General features: G+C 43.4%; 1 protein-coding gene across 6 annotated transcripts in view; it reads right to left on the minus strand.

The window, feature by feature from the left end:
* The window catches only part of LPP (LIM domain containing preferred translocation partner in lipoma), a 709,534-nt gene that overhangs the window by 262,169 nt on the left and 427,856 nt on the right, over positions 1 to 19,509 (minus strand). For all 6 annotated transcript variants that reach the window (XM_020989038.2, XM_020989040.2, XM_078147348.1 and 3 more), the window contains one exon: positions 12,424 to 13,113. In XM_020989038.2, the coding sequence (XP_020844697.1) occupies positions 12,424 to 13,113 (690 nt within the window). The remainder of the gene's footprint in view (positions 1 to 12,423; positions 13,114 to 19,509) is intronic.

The raw sequence follows: 19,509 nt of genomic DNA on the forward strand, positions 1-19,509 counted from the left end.
AAAAGCTGCTATCCACCTCCAGAGAGAGAAATGATGAACTCTGAATGCAAACTGAAACTTCATTTTCTCACTTTATTTTTCTGGCTTTTTTTTTCACATGGCTAATATGGACATGTATTTTACATGATTTCACATGTATAATTGACCTCATATTGCTCACCTTCTCAGTGGTTGTGAGAGGGGGTGGGGAGGAGGGAGAGAATTTGCACCTCAAAATTTAAAAAGAAAAGAATGCTTAAAGTAAATAATTAAAAAATGGAAATTGAATACATATATATATATATATATATATATATATATATATATATATATATATATATATTCCTAGAAGTCAATAAACTTCACCACAATATCAAAAGGCACTCTCTCTCTCTCTTTCTCTCTCTCACTCACACACACACACACACACACACGCACACACACAGAGTTTAAGAACCTAGACTTTCCAAATACACTTAGATTTGATCAGCCCCAGTGCCTTGTCTGAGGCCTGAGCGCCGCTCCCCTCACCAGTTCTCAAGGACCAGGGCTTGGGGAGCTTGTGATTGCTCAGGCTGAGCTGTCTGAAGTGTGTGTGTGTGTGTGTGTGTGTGTGTGTGTGTGTGTGTGTGTGTGTGTTTCTGTGTGTGCATGAGTCCATGTTTGTGTGTTGGGATGGTGGTGAAAAAACAAGGCTCAGAGGGCTCTTGCTGCCTCCACCTCTCAGATGATCTGCTTAAGGAACTGCTTCTCATTGCTCTTTTGAAACATGCTTCCCCATCCCCAGGCACCTCCTCTTCGATGAGGTTATACATTATTCATAACAATGTCTGAAACAATGCGACTTCTGGCATTTGGCAAGGAGGCCACAGGTTTGGGTGAAATTACATCGCTCTTGAGCAAACAGGCATTGTTTGTTTTGTTATAATTCTTCACTTTGCATGTGGAGACACTCTTCTGCCACAGGATGTGGGGACTGAGACAGTCCTCAGCTCAACTTCCATGGCTTGCTGACCCAGGGTGACCTTTCCGACGAGGGCCAAGGCCACATGGTGAATTCCGGCATGTGCCAACTGGCTTGGCTCTGTTCAATGGCTGAATCATAACACTGAGAAGCTGGAAGGACCCTAGGCTCATTGCTAGACAGAATGTACTGGGGTGCTTTGCATCACAGCAACTAAAAAGCTGGTTAAATGAAGAAATGAATGAATGAATGAATGAATGAATGAATGAATGAATGAGTGAAAGCATTTGGTCCAACCCTTCATTTTCCAGAAGAGAAATCAGAATACCAACATTGTCCAATGATCATCTCCCAGAGTGAACGTGGAAGCCACCCAACTGATCAAAAGCTACATCTCTTGGTGGTGACACACACTGGATATTCTGAATCTAGTTCTTCCCCTCTTCAATTCATCTTCCCATAGCGATCAGAGTGACCTTCCAAAAGGTCAGGGCTGGCACCATCACTTCCCTCTAGTGACTTCCTCTTGCCTCTAGGATAAAATGCCAAGTCTTTGTGTTGGCCTCCCAAGCCCTCCATATCTGCAGATGTGGTGCTGCCCCCATCAGTTTACTGGCTTTTGTCCCTAGCCCAATGGACTCCTTAGTCTTCCTCACACAAAAGACTTCATCCCCTTTGTCCCTGCCTTTGTAGAGCTGATTCACCGAAGCTGGAATGAACCTCTCTACATCTTCGACAGTTGCCAAATATTGCTATGGCTTCCTCTAAACACTGCTCATAGTGACTCCTTCTCTCTACCTGGGCACCACCTTCATTGAGCAGCATCATCTCGTGCCTCAACTATTGCAAGAGCATCCTAATTTGTTTCCTTGCTTACGTTTTCAGCCCTCTCTATTTCATGCTCCCCAAAGTTGCCAAGGACATCTTCCTTAAGTAAAGGACCAACCATATCATTCCCCTGATCAATAGATTCCAGCAGCTCCCTGTTATCTGGGGATTGAATAGCAATAAGCCTGCTCCAGCCTGGCTTTCCAACTTCATTGTACATGACAAGCTCCTCTACACTACACAATCCACCCAGACTGGCCTTCTTACTCTTCCTCACCCATGATACTTGACCTCCTATCCCTATGTCTTCACACTAAGTGAGTCCCCATGACATGCTCCTTGAGAGAAGAGAGCGTTTCATCTTGGTAGGTACATACCTAGGACCTAGCACAGTGTCTGACTCATAGTAGGTGTCTCGTAACTGCTTGTAGTTGAAGGATGGATGAGACATTTTAGCTCCCTTCAAAACTCCATATAGACATCACATACTATAAGAGGACTTCTGGCTGCCCTCAGCTGCTGCTGAGATGCTTCTTCTGTAGAGATTTTGTATCTCAGTTGTGTATACCTAAAGTTCTCTTAATAGAATCAAACTTCTGTGAGGGGAGGGATTGTTTTATTTTTCTCTATCTAACAGCACCTAGCACAGAACCTGGAATACAACATGCACTTGATTAATGTGCGCTGATCTGTTGATTGGTACCACAAAATAAAGCCCCATTTAAAAATTTAATTGGAGGGAAAGCATTGTGGGTAGGTATCCCCCACCTCTCTTCTCAACAGCACATCTCAACTAGAGAATGAGAAGAAAGTTGAGAAAGGCAGAAAGTGATAACATAACTTGATCTTCCACTTTATAAGCAATAACTAAGACCTCTTCCACTCTAGTCTATTCGATGGCCAGAGATGGAAAGACAAGGATAAATGTGGGGGCATCATCAACTGTGTTGTTACTTTTGAAGGTCTGCTCTTGAGGCCATGTGGATGTGTTGCTGGCTTGTGTTGGACAATGACTCCCACTCTTTTTACTCGATCTAATTATTACCTTCTGGTTTTAAACAACAAAAAACTTGTATTTAAATATCTTTATTTTGTAGACCATGGTGAGGCCATTTAAGAAAGAAGGAAAGAAAGAAAAAATAAAAAAGAGAGAGAAAAGAAAGAAAGAAAGAAAGAAAGAAAGAAAGAAAGAAAGAAAGAAAGAAAGAAAGAAAGAAAGAAAGAAAGAAAGAAAAAGTGGAATCAGTTGGAATGAGAGGAACCATATGAGTCCAGTTCACATTTATAGAACTGGGCACATAACTAGCTTTCCCCTCAATAACTCAAAGCTAAAATATAGGAAGAACACAGAACCTGGGGATGTGTTACATAAATCAGATGCTTTAAACTCTGAAAGACCTACTGATTTACACCCCTGGCTACTGAGTAATTGGCCTGTAATCGCTACAGACCCATCAGGATGTGAGGCTTTCTGAGGGGCCGGTCTCAAGCCCAGCAGTCACAAACAGCTTCATCGCTGGTGACAGAACAGAAAACACCCTCATTAAGTTTGCAGATGACATTAAGCTGGAAGGGGAACCCAGTGTAGGGAACGGGAATTCCAAATGTCCTTGGCAAGAGGCAGGGATGGCAAGGACAAGGAGCATGATCAAGGCAGTCAAGGGAGATGAGTTCACAATAAAATATTAGAAGCACAAAAGAAAGTATAAGCCCAAGGGGAGGTAGACCCTGGTGCTGTTGACATGAAACCCGCAGTCAAAATGGACCACTGACTCAAAAATACCAGGCAGTCTATACAAAGCTGCTTTATTGGTTGATCAAAGATAGTAGAGTGGTTGAGTGGAGAGAGCTCTGGGCCTGGAGTCAAGAAGACCTGAGTTCAAATCTTGCCTCAGACACTTCTTAGCTGTGTGATGCTGGGTGGGTTATTTAATATCTCTCTGCCTCAAGTTCCTCATCTGCAAAATGGGATGACAACAGCACCTTCCTCCCAGGGTTATTTTGATGATCAAATACAATTAAGTAGATAGACAGACAGACCAACAGACAGACAGACTGATGAACAGACAGTCAGACAGACCAACCGACTGACCAAGGGACCAAAAGACAGACCAACCAACTGACAGACAGACAGACCAACAGACAGACAGACAGACAGACAGACTGACAGACTGACCAAGTGACCAAGAGACAGACAGACAGACAGTTAGATAGATAGATAGATAGATAGATAGATTTGCAAGCCTTAAGTATGATAGAAAGGTTCACTATTATTATCTGTATTTTTGAAATATCATTTTTATAGGTTTTTAAAGATTTTTATATCAGCACATTTCTCATTAGGATCTCATTAGCCTCTCCATCCATATTAAAAAAAGATGTTTGGAGGAAATAGTTGAGCATGACCCACCAATATTTTTATGCTATTAAAAACCAACAAATGTGAAGACTAGAGGGGAGCAAGGGGACATTCATAGGAACTGCTACAAAGTGAAGGAAGTGCATTCAAGGAAGCAATGTACACAATGGCCAAGCCCCTTTGAGAAGGGGGATACTTCTTTTGAAAAGAAGCCAAAGTATCACAATTCTCAGTAAATACTACCAGGATGCTGCCCGCCTTGCAGTTCTGACTAAGTAAGTCTCCAGGGCAACTGCAAATCTTAGAACAGGGTATCCCAAGTCTTTTCTCCATCTATTTAAGATGAAGGTGCTTTACTTAAATGTCAAACTTATAAAATGAATGAATAGCTGGATGGATGGATGGATGGATGGATGGATGGATGGATGCATGAATGAATGAGAAAGCTGAACTGGACTTTTAGAGAAAGAGGAGACCACAAAGAAGTTGAATAACTAACTCCAGACTAAGAACCTTATCTTCCACCTCCAGACCTTTCCCCAGATATCTTTGATGCCTAGCAGACCCTTCCTCTTCACCTTCCTCTTTCAGAATCTTTGTCTTCTTTCCCAAAGCTCAGCTCAGGTGTCAGTTCCCCCACAGACCTTTATAATGACCACCGCAGGGGCAAGTGTTCTCTACTTCCTCAGACACAAAGTCATCATGGTTTAATGGAAAGATTGGACTCAGAATCTCCATCGGTCTTCATTCCTTCTGCCAAGGACATGGTCATCTTCCAGCAATGTCCTGGGGCCACGTGCATGGGGGGTTGTTTCATTAATAGTGAAGAGGGGCATTGTTTGGAAGAGATGACAGTGATGATACTGATGATACCAAGGATAGGCATGAATGGCTTGCTGTCTAGATCACTCTACATTAATTGTTTAATGTAAGCAAAGGTCTCAGTGGATCATCACCAACACATATTGGTGGCAAAGATTTCCATATGAGGAGCTCTTCTCAATGCAACAAAGACACTTCAACAAATATTTATTAAATGCTTCCTAGATGTGAGAGCGAGAGGGGGTGCAAAGCAAAACAATACCCTCAAGGTATTGAGGGGGAATCCAAAGTAATGGAATATAATTTTGAGAACTGGAGAACTCTAACACTTGGGAGGAACTAGAAAAGTCTATATATAGAAAGTGGCACAGGGGCTATTCTCAGGAAGACACTAGGGATTCCAAGAGGACAAGGTAAGGAAGAAGATGGGGGACCATCTGTACAAAAACTTGGAGGTGAAAGACACAACGAGCTGACACATGACCCAGACATCTCCAGTCAAGTTCTTGTCCTTTTCATAAAAATAAAAAATTACATTCAACTTAAGTCTTCTCCTTCCTCTCAATGAACAGGCAGGTATCCATCCTGACCAACAGTGTTTAGTGACTTAATATACTTTCTTGAACATGATCACAACCTTGGTTTCCAAGGTTTAAGACGCCACTGCTTAGCTCACCTCTCCAGTGAGCGCAATGGCGGTGAAAACATTCACATGACCAGTCAGACTGAACAGATGCTTGCAAAGACTTTGGGTCAACTGATCTTATGAATCTTAGGGTCGCAGTTAAAACTACTAAGAGTTCCATTAACCCAGAGGTGTGACCCTGAACTCTTCTCTTCTCTCTCCCCAACATGCCAAACTGTCTAAATACAACACTGTGACCATGAAAGAACTGATAGTTCTTATAAAGGAAAAGATGATAACAATAGGTATTGTTAATAACCAATATGGATTAGCATTAATATCACTTTGCCCATGAAACAGAACTATACTTGGTAAATAATAGAATAACAAACACCAATAATGACTAATGTTATTAGTAATGCTATGAAGGATATAAAAGAAAGATAAGAAAATAGAAGAAAATAAGGTATTATTAATAATTGATGACAAGCATTATTATTTATATTATTAGAAAAAGGAAGAGCTATGCACATGTTAAAAAACAAATGAATATTAATAATAACTTTTGGTAATTATTGTTATTAACATTATGCTTGTGTAACAAGACTACATATGGGAAAAAAAGAAAAAGTACTATCACTTTCCTCAGTATCCCTCCCAAGAACCCAGCAATCGGTCACAGCTAAAATACCATGGGAGCTATTTGCCAGGAAAGCCCCTCTGGGATATGTGTGGCTCACTGTTCCTGTCCCACTCTTGGCACATCTTTTTTCTATTTTTTAAAATCCTGTCAAATTTTTCCTATCTCTTGTACTTGACCTTCCCTCTCTTTCCCTGTGAGCTGCTACCTTCATGAAGGCATGATTCCTCTATCACCTGGCCTGTTTTGATCTCTTCCTCTCTAGGACAGTACTTGTTATCAAAACTCCCTTTCTGATTCAATTCCCCAGTCTTCACTGGCAACATTACTTTCTCCATAGCTGTCTCTTGACCTTGGAAGCCAACCTCTCTTCTGTAGGAACTCAATTTCTTATGGTTCTCAGGATTGTAAGGGGTCACTTAAGCCAACCCACACCTGAACAGGAGTGTCCTGTCCTACAATATACCCAATGAGCAATCAGCCTAACTTTGCTGAAAGTCTCCTACTGAAATCTAACTCATGTTCTCCTGAGAGGCCTGACCTGTGCCTTTGGACTATGAATGCCACAGATGTCTTGACAAATGGAGATTTTCCCATGTCAAGGGAACAAACTTCCTGCAAAATCCTTCAAAACGTTATCCTAGCAGGAGATTACCAAAGTATCTGAAAGACAGTGGGTGGGGGTGAGGGCTCCTTAGTCAAAGGGCTGAGGTTGCCATCAGGTTTCTTAAGGTTTAGAAAGCTCCAAACTATAAATAAATAACTAAAGCAATTTCAGCTGGTGATAAACATTGTGCCTATGATGTAGGAAAGGGATAGTTACTGGACTTGCAATTTAATTAGTACTGGAAATCCTGAGAAACTATTTTTTAACAAGGTAGGTCAGTACTTTCTCTGAAACTTCTCTTCGTACAGTTAGCCAGATTAATGAAAGTTTAAGTGACTTGCTCAAGGTCACACAGTTAGTACATGTCAGAAATGAGACTTCAACCTACGCCATCCCAGTTTCTAAGCCAGCTGTCTTCACTAGATGCTGTCCCCCAAGATGCTTCAGAAGGCATTGTAGAAATGACTGCTTGATCTAATCTGACTCACTGATATAAATGGAATTAAAACTATCGTGAGTCCCACCAGATAGACCTCTTTTACTAAGTATCTCTTCCTAGACCTGTTTTGCCGTTTAGGCCAAATTTCCAGGTTCTGGCCCCAGCATCCACAGATCATGGGCCTCCTCAGAGCCCCCCCTCTCCTTTCAGGTATTCAGAGGGTGATTCATGTTAGAAAGCTCCGTAGAAATCCCATGAAGCCTTCTCTGGACATCTGATACTAAATAGATCTCTCTCTTTTAAAACCTTTAAACTCCTATAAAATCTTATAATATTTCTCGACTGCATGACTCAGGGAATGATGGAATTTCAGAGTCTCTGGGAGGTTAAGATAGAATTTCCAAGCCACTGGCCTGTGGAAATATTTTATTTGGAAGGCAAAGGGAAAAAGTTTGAAGCTAAAGGTCATTGGACTTTCAACAGTAATTGACAGAATGACTTTCCCTTTCCTTCTCTCTGTCTGATCCTCTCAACACCCCTGGCTGCCTCCTCTTCCTTCCCAGGCACTGAATCCTTGAGGCCTACCCTAGCCCCAGCTGCTGAAAACCATTGATAGCATCCAGCTCCCAATAGTCTGGTGGAGATGTCAGGGGAATTTTACAGGTGCACAGTACAGACTGGGCTGGGTACAACCACCTCACGACATCAGGCCCTCAAGCCCTCTTGTGTTGACACCTGAGCGAGGCTCATAGAGAGACAGTGATTCATTGGAGGTCACACAGAGAGGCAGCGTTGGTCAACACTTTCATCCACAGCCCTTTGCCCTCAGACCAGTTTGGTTTCTCCACACTGAGCTGCATCATCTGACACTAATCATATACTGCTTTCATTGGTCATTCTCTCTTTATATGGATAAGTCTTTTCTACATTGTGAGGAATAAGCCCTCTGAAGCCCAAGTCTCCTTTCAGGCTTCTTGGTACCTCTACAGTCCCTGAGGCTTCATTTTTGTCCACTTGGAAATACTTCAGAATTCCTACCAATGAGGCAATTGCAAGGATTAATCTTAGCATACTCTAAGAGTCATTGAGTTAAGAGCTGTTTGACTCATTTTGTTAGTATTTTTAGGTGTCTAAAGAAGAGGAAGAAAAAAAAAGGTTGACCTCTTAAAGACAGGCTATCTAGAATTCAAAACTCTTCATAGTCCAAATTAAAAGAAAAAGATGGAATTTGATAGCACTATATATATAAAAAAAATCGGTATCATAACAATAAGAGAGACAAGATACGCTTAGGAAGTCATTCACCAAAAAAACATACAGGAACTGCATGGACTGTATGCTCGATGTGTGATGTGGCAGTTATGAATGTAAAGGTTGTCACTGTTCAGTCATTTCACTCATGTCTGACTCTTCATGACCCCATTTGGGGTTTTCTTGGCAAAACCACTGGAATGCTTTGCCATTTTCTTCTCCAGTTCATTTTAGAGTTGAGGCAATTGAGACAAACAGGGTCAGGCAACACAATCAGGGTCACACAGCTAGGAAGCATCTAAGACTAGGTTTAAAGTCAGGTCTTCTTGACTCCAGGCCTTGTGCAGCCCCTAGCTACCCCTGAATGTCAAGGAAGCTAATTCAAATTTAGGTTGCATAAAGAGAGATGTAGATTCCAGGACTAAGAATGTGATGGATCCACGGAGGTGCCTTGGTTGGACCACATATGAGCATTAGTTTCCCCTGGGGTACTACATTTAAGATGAACAATGAAAAGCTATAAATTCCCTAGAAGAAGTCATCCACATGGGCAAAGGACCTTGAGGTCAAGCCCAATGAGGATTGGTTAAAAAAACAACAGGGACATAGAGCCTGGAGGAGTGTCAACTCAGGAGGTAGAGTGGGACATATGAACTTTCCTCTGTATTTAAAGAGTGGCCATGTGGAAAATGAATTACATTAAATTCTGATTGGTCCTAGAGGGCAAGAAGAAAACCAAATGGGCAGCAGAAATGGAGGGTTTATATGTCAGGAACTAAAGCCAGAATCCTCCCTGAAGCCAAGGACTGTTCTAAGGTGTCTGACGAGGCAATGGCCTCCCGTCCTCCATTTGGAGGTCACCCGGAGGAGTATGGATGGTAGCTTCTTGGGTGTGCTGGGAGTATCACTTGCCAGGCCTGTGAAGCCCCTTCCCATCCTGAGATTCTTGGACTATGACTCTAGTATCATCGTCGTCTTTGGTGGTCTCCACTTGAGGTAAAAATACGTCCTGCAGAAGGCACAGGAATGGTATCATATACCTTTTCTGAATCGTTCATGCTATGGGATCACTGTTACTAGTGAATAAACTGGCTAATCTCAGGTGTATCTGCTTCTCCATTACCGCTAAGCTTTACAGTTTTAAATTCTTTTTCAATGGCTGGAATACAATAGGAGTGACTATTTGCATTGTTTGTGGAATCTAGGAAAAAACAAAACCAAATACAAAAAATGTAAATTCATTTCTCCTAAGGATTTAAAAAAAAAAATTCCAAAGGGATCTCCTTTGCTAAAGGGTTAAATGCAATATTACCACAGCCAGGACTTCTCAAATCAATAGAAGAGAATTGTTCTCTGACATGGGGGTGAGCGAGCAAGTTTTCCATCAGTGACTACAAAATTAAAAATAAACACAAGCTAAAGGCCTAGCTGAATAGTGTTCACTCAGCATTTACACAGTTCTGGGAAATTTCCAAGCACTTTGCAATCATTAATTAATTAGCTGAAATGACATCCCACTTTCCTGAGGTCAAAACTGAGGCACAAAGAGGTTTATAGACTTTCCCAAGCTCAAGAAGCCAAGTCCACACAAGAGCCGAGAGGAGGCCCTGGAGCTGAGGACTTGCCACCCACAAGACCAGTCATCATTGCACCAGGCCAAGCTGAGTCAATATCAGAACAATAATGGAGTCTGTACAATGACAGCTGAATACACCAGTGTTCGGCTCCGAGCTCTAGTGTGAAAGAAAATAATATACACACACTGGAGATGTTTGTCACTTCAGAGACCTCTGCTCCCCTTTCCTAAAATACAGGCAGATGGCTGAATGTCAACCTGGAACCTATCTCAAGAAGAAACAGCTCACATGCGCATGTGCGCACTCACACATACAAACTGTGCGATCGGGCTTTAGTTATCGTAATATGCAGTTGAACTCGATGCTGAGAATGTGCCACATTGTTGAAAAAACAAACGTTCTTGATAGATAACTGACATGAGAAACCAATGGTGTCTCTAATAATTACATGCTAGATTATTGGGAATGGCAAACTAATTCAAATGGGAAAGGGGAGGGTGCCACATTCTTTCTAGTAACTCGTTAGCTAAGAGATGTCACAAGCTTCCCTGCTCTGAATGGGGTGGGGGGGGGATAAGTAGCTGTCCCCAGCACAAGCTACGACCCTTCTTTAGGGTCCTTTCATGAGGGCCAATTCACATCCAGATGCAAATCCCAGTTGGGGGAACTGCCTGTCTCAGAAGGATGGGGAATGCTTGGGATGGGACTGTATTCTGTTTGGAACACGGAGAAAACCAGGATGGTTCCAAGAGCCTCGGGCCTTGGACCAACCCACCCCTCACCAAACACCCCCACCCCATCCAACCTTGTCTGCTCGGAAAGCACTGTCAGCGGGCAGGATAAGACGGGCTTCTCCCCTGCGACCCTCCCATAAACCCACCCTATTCAGGCCAACCCAGAGGCTCTCTCAACCTGGTGGGGGTATGTGTGTGTGCCCAGTGATGCTGGCGATTGCCAAGCCCAGCTCTCACTTTAACGCTCTATGAGAGAGGGTGCTGTGGCGGTAGCCAAGTGTACGGCCACTGAATCCCATTTCCCTTCAATCGGTGGCTTTGTGTGTCAAAGGGGGCCATTCAAAACTTGGTGCCGCACTGAAACAAAGGCCAGGCTGTCCAGCTGGGCTAATTGGGCTAATCTTTGTGAAGAGCTAAAATAATCTCTCTCTGGTTTTTCCAAAACAGGTCTTGGGAACTCAGGCCTCTTCCAAGGCCAAGCTATGAAAGCACTTTGATTTATACAAGGGGGCTGGGTTTCTCAAAGCGCCTTACAGATGTCCAGACACCACCCACCTCCCTGTCTGTGCCCCCAAATCACTGTCAGGGTGGGAGATGCCAGGTCTCGTTAGTTTTGACATTGCTGTGGGGGAAACAGGCCAAACTGAGGACAGAGCTGGCCCCGTTTCACAGGCTGGGGACACTGGTGGCGTCAAGAGGCTCATTCACCTCTCCTGACTCTAAAATCTAAGACCATCCATCGAGGTGCATTTGCCTTCTCCAGGAAATCAGTGCCTCGGGGCTGGAGGAGAGCTCGGGAACTGGGACCAGAACCACTGGGCTCATGTCCTTGTTTGTTGTCTACTGTCTAGGCAATTGTGGGCAAGGCCCAACCTCTATGGACCCCGATGTCCTCATCTCTAAATGGAGGCTAGCTGTGAGTGCACTACCACACTGGGTCTGGAGAGAGCCACAGCCAACAGGGAGCAAGGAAGGAAGGGCATCATTCACCCATTCTTCAGTCCTCGGTGAAGCAGGGCATGATGCTCCCTCCTACACGACCCCTAGTCTGAGTGCCCCACCCCACTCTCTCATGGCTGAAATCACTTTGTATTTATTTCATGGAGAACCTATTTCATCTCTGAGTAGACTGTACACTCCTCGAGGGCAGGGATTATTATTATTTTTATTATTATTATTTTGCCACTGTAATCCCTAGTGCTGAATACAATGCCTTGCATACAGTAGGAGATAAATAAATGTTTGCTGATATAAATTGGCTTCTTCATCCCAGGAGAGGTTAGAATCACAGAATGTCAGAGGGCAAAGGGAAGGTGGAGAGTACTGAGGTTAAGCCTTTCACTTCACTGATGAGGAAACTTAGGTCTCCACATATTGCATGACTGGCCTAAGGTCAGCAGATGCTGCATGAAGCCCACCCTTCTGGGACCGAGCTCCAAATTGGAGTCCCTTTGACACATTATAGGAACCACCCTGGAAAAAAAGTCTGTGTGAGTCTTTGTGTCTCCTGACAAACATCCCCTTACCTTGGCCCTGAATAATCCAGACCCACCGTTTCTCACCACTCCCCCACAGTATCAAGTGAATTGGTGTCTTACCTTCGGCTGCTGGGGTGCTGTGGCTTGGGGAGCTAAAACAGAATCAGTGATGTACGTCTTCTTGGTCTCTGGGGGTTGGTACATCCCAGCAGGATTCTGGGTACTAGCTGGAGAAGGAGCATAACTTGGCTCGGATTTCCAGGTGTTCTGTGGGCCATAACCTGGTTCAGAACCATTTCGTCCCCCGTAGCCTGAGTAATAAGGATCCTGGTACCGGCCTTGATTGGGGGCATAGCCATAGGCAGACTCCGGCTGACGTCCAGGTGGTGGAGCATAGCCATATTCAGGGCCTCCTCGCAATGGTGGTGGGGCATAATGAGCAGGCCCAGGAGCGGGAGGTGCCTGAGGAGGGTATGCATGGCTCGATCCCGAGCTGTAGTACTGTCCAGGTGAAACAGCAGGCATGTAGTGAGAGCTAGGCTGCGCCGACTTGACATGGACATTGAACGTGGGCCTGGATGGTGTGGATGCAGTGGTATAGGAGGCCGGAACGGGCTGAGGCTGGGGCTGAGGCTGAGGCTTCAGCATTCCTATGGGAGCCACAGGGATGGGCGAGGGCTGGCCTGCTGGCTGGGGCTTCAAGGTGGACTTCTTCGTGGCTGTTAGAGGTGGCTGGTTGGGGATGACCATTCGCTTGTGCCCTGTGACAGGTGTGGAGACTGGAGGTGAGGCTGTGGGAATGGCAGCTCCCTGAGAGGCAAAGAACAAGAAAGAAAGAGAAATGGGAGGTGAGAGTCACAATCAGCCAAAAAGGAAATCAAAATCAGTGCACTTATGTGATTAAATTAAACAGCGGCACAAGGGAGCTAGAACTTGCAATCCTGCCAGTCATAAATGGAGCCATAAGTATTCTCGTGGGTCAGCAGCATGGACTGGAAAATGGAGTCCACTGTGTAATCTAATTCCATGAGTGCTACTGAGCTGCATGCCCTTTGGCAAGCCGCACAAAGAAATGGCCACTCAGTTTTCCTTATAGTACAAACAGAAGCCCTACATTTGAGGCACACACAGAGGACTACTGGGGACCAGTTAAAAAAATTAACACATCTAGGACAACCAGAGGGATGCTAAATGAGGAGACTAAACCCATCAGTGATATATGCACAGAGTTGGACTTCTCTTCAGTCCATCACCACCTTCAAACCAAGACAAGCCTGCTCAAAGAGACAAGGAAGATGCATTTTCAAGGTAGGGAGAAGAAGCAACCTGGAACTACCCCGAGTAACTCCCCAAATCCCTATAAGAACACCACTGTAAAAAAGAAACAAACAAAAAAACACCAATGAGGGCCAATAAAGACCCAAAAGTGGGTTCCTTTAGAAAAGAAATGGCATTTACTAACTCGAACACACAAGAAAGGACAGAAACCTTTATTATCATCATCATCATCATCATCATTATAATTATTATTTTGATGTGATGAGACCCTACCATGACCTAGTTTGGGAGCTGCAGACATAGGTTCCTCCTCAGCCTAGCCTGGATCCCTGACCCTGACTGGGTCCTAAGTGACAGAATGGTTCTGTTCCTAAACTATAAGTTGAGGCGAATCTGGGGTGACTGCTTCTCTCCCTAGTGCTCAGCCTCTCCCTGCAATGGAAGGTTCCACCTAACACTGCTGGTGGGACCCCACAGTCCTCACACCTCTCTGTCTGTCTCCCTGTTCTGGAAACATGACTCACTGTGTTTGCTGTCTTGGATGTCCTGATCGTGAGTGGGTACAGGGCATTTTTCAGACCTGTTTGGAAGAACTGTGGGGGAGGCACTTGCCTGTATTTCTTCCTACTGTTCCTGCCATCCTGGCTCCACCCTCCATAGGAGGGTCTTAATAAACACTTTACTGATGGTATTCTCCACACTCCCAACTCCTGATTGTAACCTCCTGGATGGCAGGGTCTGTTCTGTCTTTGTATCCCTAGGACTTAACACATAGGAAGCCCAGAGTGTCCACTGAACTGAATTGAACTGAATCAAATTGAATTTTCCTCCTTTCCATGTACGTCTAACAAGTCTAGCTTCTCCAATTGCCTCAGGAGCTCTGTGCCCTTACCCCCACTCTCTATACCAGATTCTGACAGCAGTAATAGACCGCACAGATGGAGAGAAAGGCAGGCTACTATAGATGGTCGGATATGCTCTACCCTATGTTCTTCTATTACCTACATTTTCTTTTTTTTTTTTTTTTACATTTTCTAATATATAAGATCAACCCTTTATAATGAAGATGTTTTATGGGAAAGTTCATGAAAACTGTGATATTTACAGAAGACAATGCCTTGGGACACACACATGTATATATGCGTGTATCCCATATAAATATGTTCTCAAATAGATCAGAAAAAGGAATACATCTCTTAAAGACTACTCATCCAAGTTATGTAGAAAACCAACATTTCAAAGTGTTGTGTTTTGTTTCTTTAATTCTTAATGCAAGTTGTGAGTAGCAGATTTATGAATTCATGTATAATATTCTTTATCTGTTCTTTGCATATGGAAAAACTCATATTTAATTATATCAGTCAAATAAACAAAAAACAAAATTGAAAACAACACTACACAAAATTAAAATTGCCAATATCTGGCCCCAAAGAAGAGACCAGAGAAGGTACCTGCCCTACATCTTTGAAAGGCAGAGCCCTATGGGCATAGAAAGCCACATATTCATTCAGACTTTTTCATATGTTGTCTTTTTGAATTTATTCATTTATTTTTCTTTTGTTATATTCTTTGTTATAAGAGACTGCTTTTGGGGAAGGGGAGGAGGAAAGAATTATAAAGGAAAATGTAGGAAATATAAAAAGAATCAGTAAAATGCACATATTTGTCATTTTTCTTTCCCAATAGATGAAAACTACTTCTTATAACCTTTTTTTAATGAAAGAGGAAGTGCCCAAGACAGAAAAAAAAAATGTCATCAAACTGGCCAATTTATCACCCACGTCAAGCCCTGCTTCTAGTCTTCTATATCTATACTCCTAATTCTCTTACAGAAAAAAAAAATGGGGGAAAGTCCATTTCCATATCTCACATTCTTTGGGGCCACATTTAACAGATTCTGATAAGCTGTGATAAGAGGCTTTTGAAAGACTCCCCAAGAAAACCTGCTGATGATGTCTTAATACAAACAGTAGGATAATATAATGTAAACAGGCACAAAATCAGTGTCTCTGTCTGTGTTTCTAAGCTTCACTGGGCTGGAAAAATGATTCACTCTGTGTTTGTGTGTGTGTGTGTGTGTGTGTGTGTGTGTGTGTGTGTGTGTGTGTGTGTGTGTGTGTTTAACTTTCTCACTCAGAATTTGGTTTGGTGTTTTCTCTGTTCATTGCAGAAGAGATTGCAGGGGAGTTTTGGAGTTGGGTTTCTTATTTCAACATCTTGGCTTCTTCAACCTTGACAATAATTGTCTATCTACAAACATGGGAGTGATTGCAATGGAAATTCTTCACCTTGGTAATCTTGAAAAGTTCCCAAAATACAGCCAATGGTTACTTCTTCGCATTGGCTATATGAGTATCATGATAGGTGGAAGTCGAGATACAGTCTTTGAATACTGGAGGACAGAATATTCCTTTCTCTACATTAGCCAGATTACAATTTGTGTTTTACCTAAAGTGTATCTGACCAACAAGACTGCCATTTTTTGGATGGGGCATCTCTAGACCATCTAGTCCAATCTGTCATTTTTCAGGTGGGAAGAATGAGGACAAGGGAACAAAGGAATTTGCCCAAGGTTACCCCACTAACACGGGGCAAGAGTGGGCCTGACTGTGGGGGTTCTTGACCTGGGGTCCGGAGGCCTCTTTTGTTTTAATATTGAAAATTGAGGTTTCTGTTAGTGTTGTTGAGTCATCTGCACTTGTGTCCAACTCTTTGTGACCCCATTTGGGGTTTTATTGGCCGAGATGCTAGGGTGGTTTGCCATTTCTTTCTCCAGCTCATTTTAAAGATAAAGAAACTGAGGCAAACAAAGTGAAGTGATTTGCCCAGGGTCACACAGCTAGTAAGTATCTGAGGCCAGATTTGAACCCAAGAAGATGAATCTTGCTGACTCTTGGCCCAGGGCTCCATCCATTGTGCCACCTAGCTACCCATCAATAACTATACTTCACTATAGTTGGCTCATGGTATAATCTTCTGTGTTTTTAATCTTTATGCATTAAAACCCATGATTCTGAGAAGAGCCCCATAGGTTTAACCAAATGCCCAATGGGTCTATAATACAAAAAGGGTTAAGAAAACTTGGTCTTGGTATTAAACCACTCTGTCTCTTTTTCATTATGATTCACATTTTAAAGGTGATGAAGAAATAAATATGTAAGACAACTTTTCTGATTTCTTTTTTTAAAGTATGCTCTATGGTGATTGAGTTGTCATGCTCTACGGTGATTGGGTTTCTTATTATCCTTCCAAAGACATTAAAAACAATGTAAAAAGAAAGAGTAACACGATTTAGGATGACGAGACCATATCCATGGCCAGGACGGGGGAGGGACCCAGGTACATTAATATGAGGATTGGTGGAATAAAAAGGGGAACTTCAGCACACAGAAGGGAGGACTAGGGGAAGAGGAGTGGAGGCACACTAGCCTTTGCCAGTCATCCTCAATAGTCATGCCATTCCCCTGAGATTATCCTCATTTTTTCACCCTCTATAGCTCACAATTGCTTGCATATTATTTTCCTCATAAGACTATAAGCACCTGAAGGGCAAGGACTGTTTTGGTTTTTCTTTGTAAAGCCAGCATTTAGCACACAGTAGGTGCTCAATAAAAGCCATCTGGCTCCAGCTCCATTTTCCTTTTCCTTCTGCCCACTCTTTCTAATTCTAGCCTCTGGGGCCAGGCAGAGCAAGGCTGATCTCTCTTCTGTATGAGTGCAAGCTTTATTTCAGTTAAGAAAAATAAAGCCCAGCCTATCACCTGGCAAATAAGATCAGAAGATCAAAGGTCTTGACCTGGAGGGGACATTTGACTTCATTAGTTCCAAGTGACTCACTTTACAGACAAAGATGTAGAAACCTAGAGAGGTGAAGGAACTTCCCCAAAGTCTGTCTGTCTGTCTGTCTGTCTGTCTGTCTCTCTCTCTGTCTCTCTCTGTCTCTCTCTCTCTCTCTCTCTCTCTCTCACACACACACACACACACACACACACACACACACACACACACACACACACACACAATGTATCACAGTAGAGATATGAACTCATCTCCTCAGACTCCACAGTGTCACCCTTTCCGTGTTTTCTCTGAAAATCTATGCGACACTTTATTTGATCTGAAACTGGTCACTAGCCACAAAAGCTATCTCATTAAAACCTCTAGCCCTAGCTGAGAGGAAGTGGATTCACAGTCTACCTCTGCTGCTTGTGGGCCTCAGTTTCTTCATCTGTAAAATGGGGAGGTTAGACAAGATAAATCTCTGAAATCCCTTCTACCTTAAGAACTATGGTCCTAGGATCCTATATGGTTGACAATCATGGAATGCCATGAATTCAGAAGAAACAAAATGACAAATAACTCACTAGACAGCCAAAGATGGACATTGAGACTGTGTAGGCTATGGAGGTTTCCCAACCATGGCTTGAAAAGTGGCACAGATGATCCCAAAGACTAAGAAAGGATGTGGATTGGTCATGCATTGAACTGGTGAGACAACAGATGGACAGTCCCATTGGCTCACTGGCACATCCCAGGTATTTAAAGGACAAAACACAGGCACGCCCAAGTATGACATGTACTCTGATGAATAGAGTATTTATGGAAAGGCATTGAACTTTCTGAATCTCAGAGGAGGGGAAAGTATGGATGGGGCTGTGACCCACTTTGCAGGGTAAGACTGTGCACAAGCATGAAATCACAGCCCCAGTCTGGCCCTGAAGCTTAATCAGTATGTCCCTCTTGTGATGTCACCATACTATGCTCAATAATCATGTATGATGAGCAAGTCATGGACTATTCTAGACTCTGTGAGAGCCAGGAATAGCCAACCATGAGAGGCTGTGGACTGGGGCTCCCCAATGACATGGCTCTACAAAGCCTGTGCAGAAGTTTTACACCATGGGGGCTCTATTGCTCTGCCCACTGGGAGGCTGAATCCCCCAACCATTGTCACAGTGATGCCATTTGAGAGCAAGTCAGGGAAAATAACACAGAAAGGAAATCAGGAATGCTAATCTGTGTGTCCTCAACAATGACTCCTAGAAACAACTCGGTAACACGAGGGAATAAAACCTGCCCCCCCACACACACACATGCATACACCATATCCACATTTACACGCATGTCCATACACACACAAACTACAGATCCCCACATCTGCCCCCAAATAGCCACTATTTTCAGGTGCTACTTCCAGCTCTGCCTTCAATGAGACTTGTATGGGATCAGTTTGAAGTGTGAGAGGTTCTGCATGCCTTCTGCTACAAATAAACCTGCAGCAGGGAACACATTGTCCTAGCACTGGCTTGGCTGGCTCTCGTTCAAATGCCATTGGGCTGAGGGCAAATTTAATCTGGGAGAGCTGTCCAATCTAGGAATGCAACAAGAGACAAGGGCTGATCTCTGTATCAAGCAACTTCTCCAACACTTGTCTGCATCCATCCCCAGTCAAGCCAAGAACAGAATGAAAAGGGATGGGGGAGTTTGTAAATAATTAGCAAGGAAGAATACTAAGGTCCACACTTTCTAGGGAGCAAAAGGGGAAGCCAAACCCAATACAAAGCTAGAAACGTTTAATGTAAAACCCAAAAAGCAATGGTTAATATACACTGTGGACATATGCATGGGCATGTGTGCATATGTGCATATGCATAGACGCGCACGCGCACACACACCCACACCCACACCCACCACACACACACACACACACACACACACACACACACACATCCAGAGACCCAAAGAAAAATGACAGAGCCGTCATCCAGAGGCATCCACCTTTGAATCACATGCATCTTAGGCCTTTGGTAGAGAGAGATGAACTTTTGTAGAAGTACAGAGAAGGGAGCATAATGGATGAAAGAGAGAGCTGGAGTCAGAAAGACCAGGGTTCAAAACCTTCTCTTGAAATGAGATGCCTTTGCAAGC

Source organism: Phascolarctos cinereus, unplaced genomic scaffold (assembly GCF_003287225.1).
Source record: "Phascolarctos cinereus isolate Bilbo 61053 unplaced genomic scaffold, phaCin_HiC Scaffold_7;HRSCAF=346, whole genome shotgun sequence".
Taxonomy (NCBI): domain Eukaryota; kingdom Metazoa; phylum Chordata; class Mammalia; order Diprotodontia; family Phascolarctidae; genus Phascolarctos; species Phascolarctos cinereus.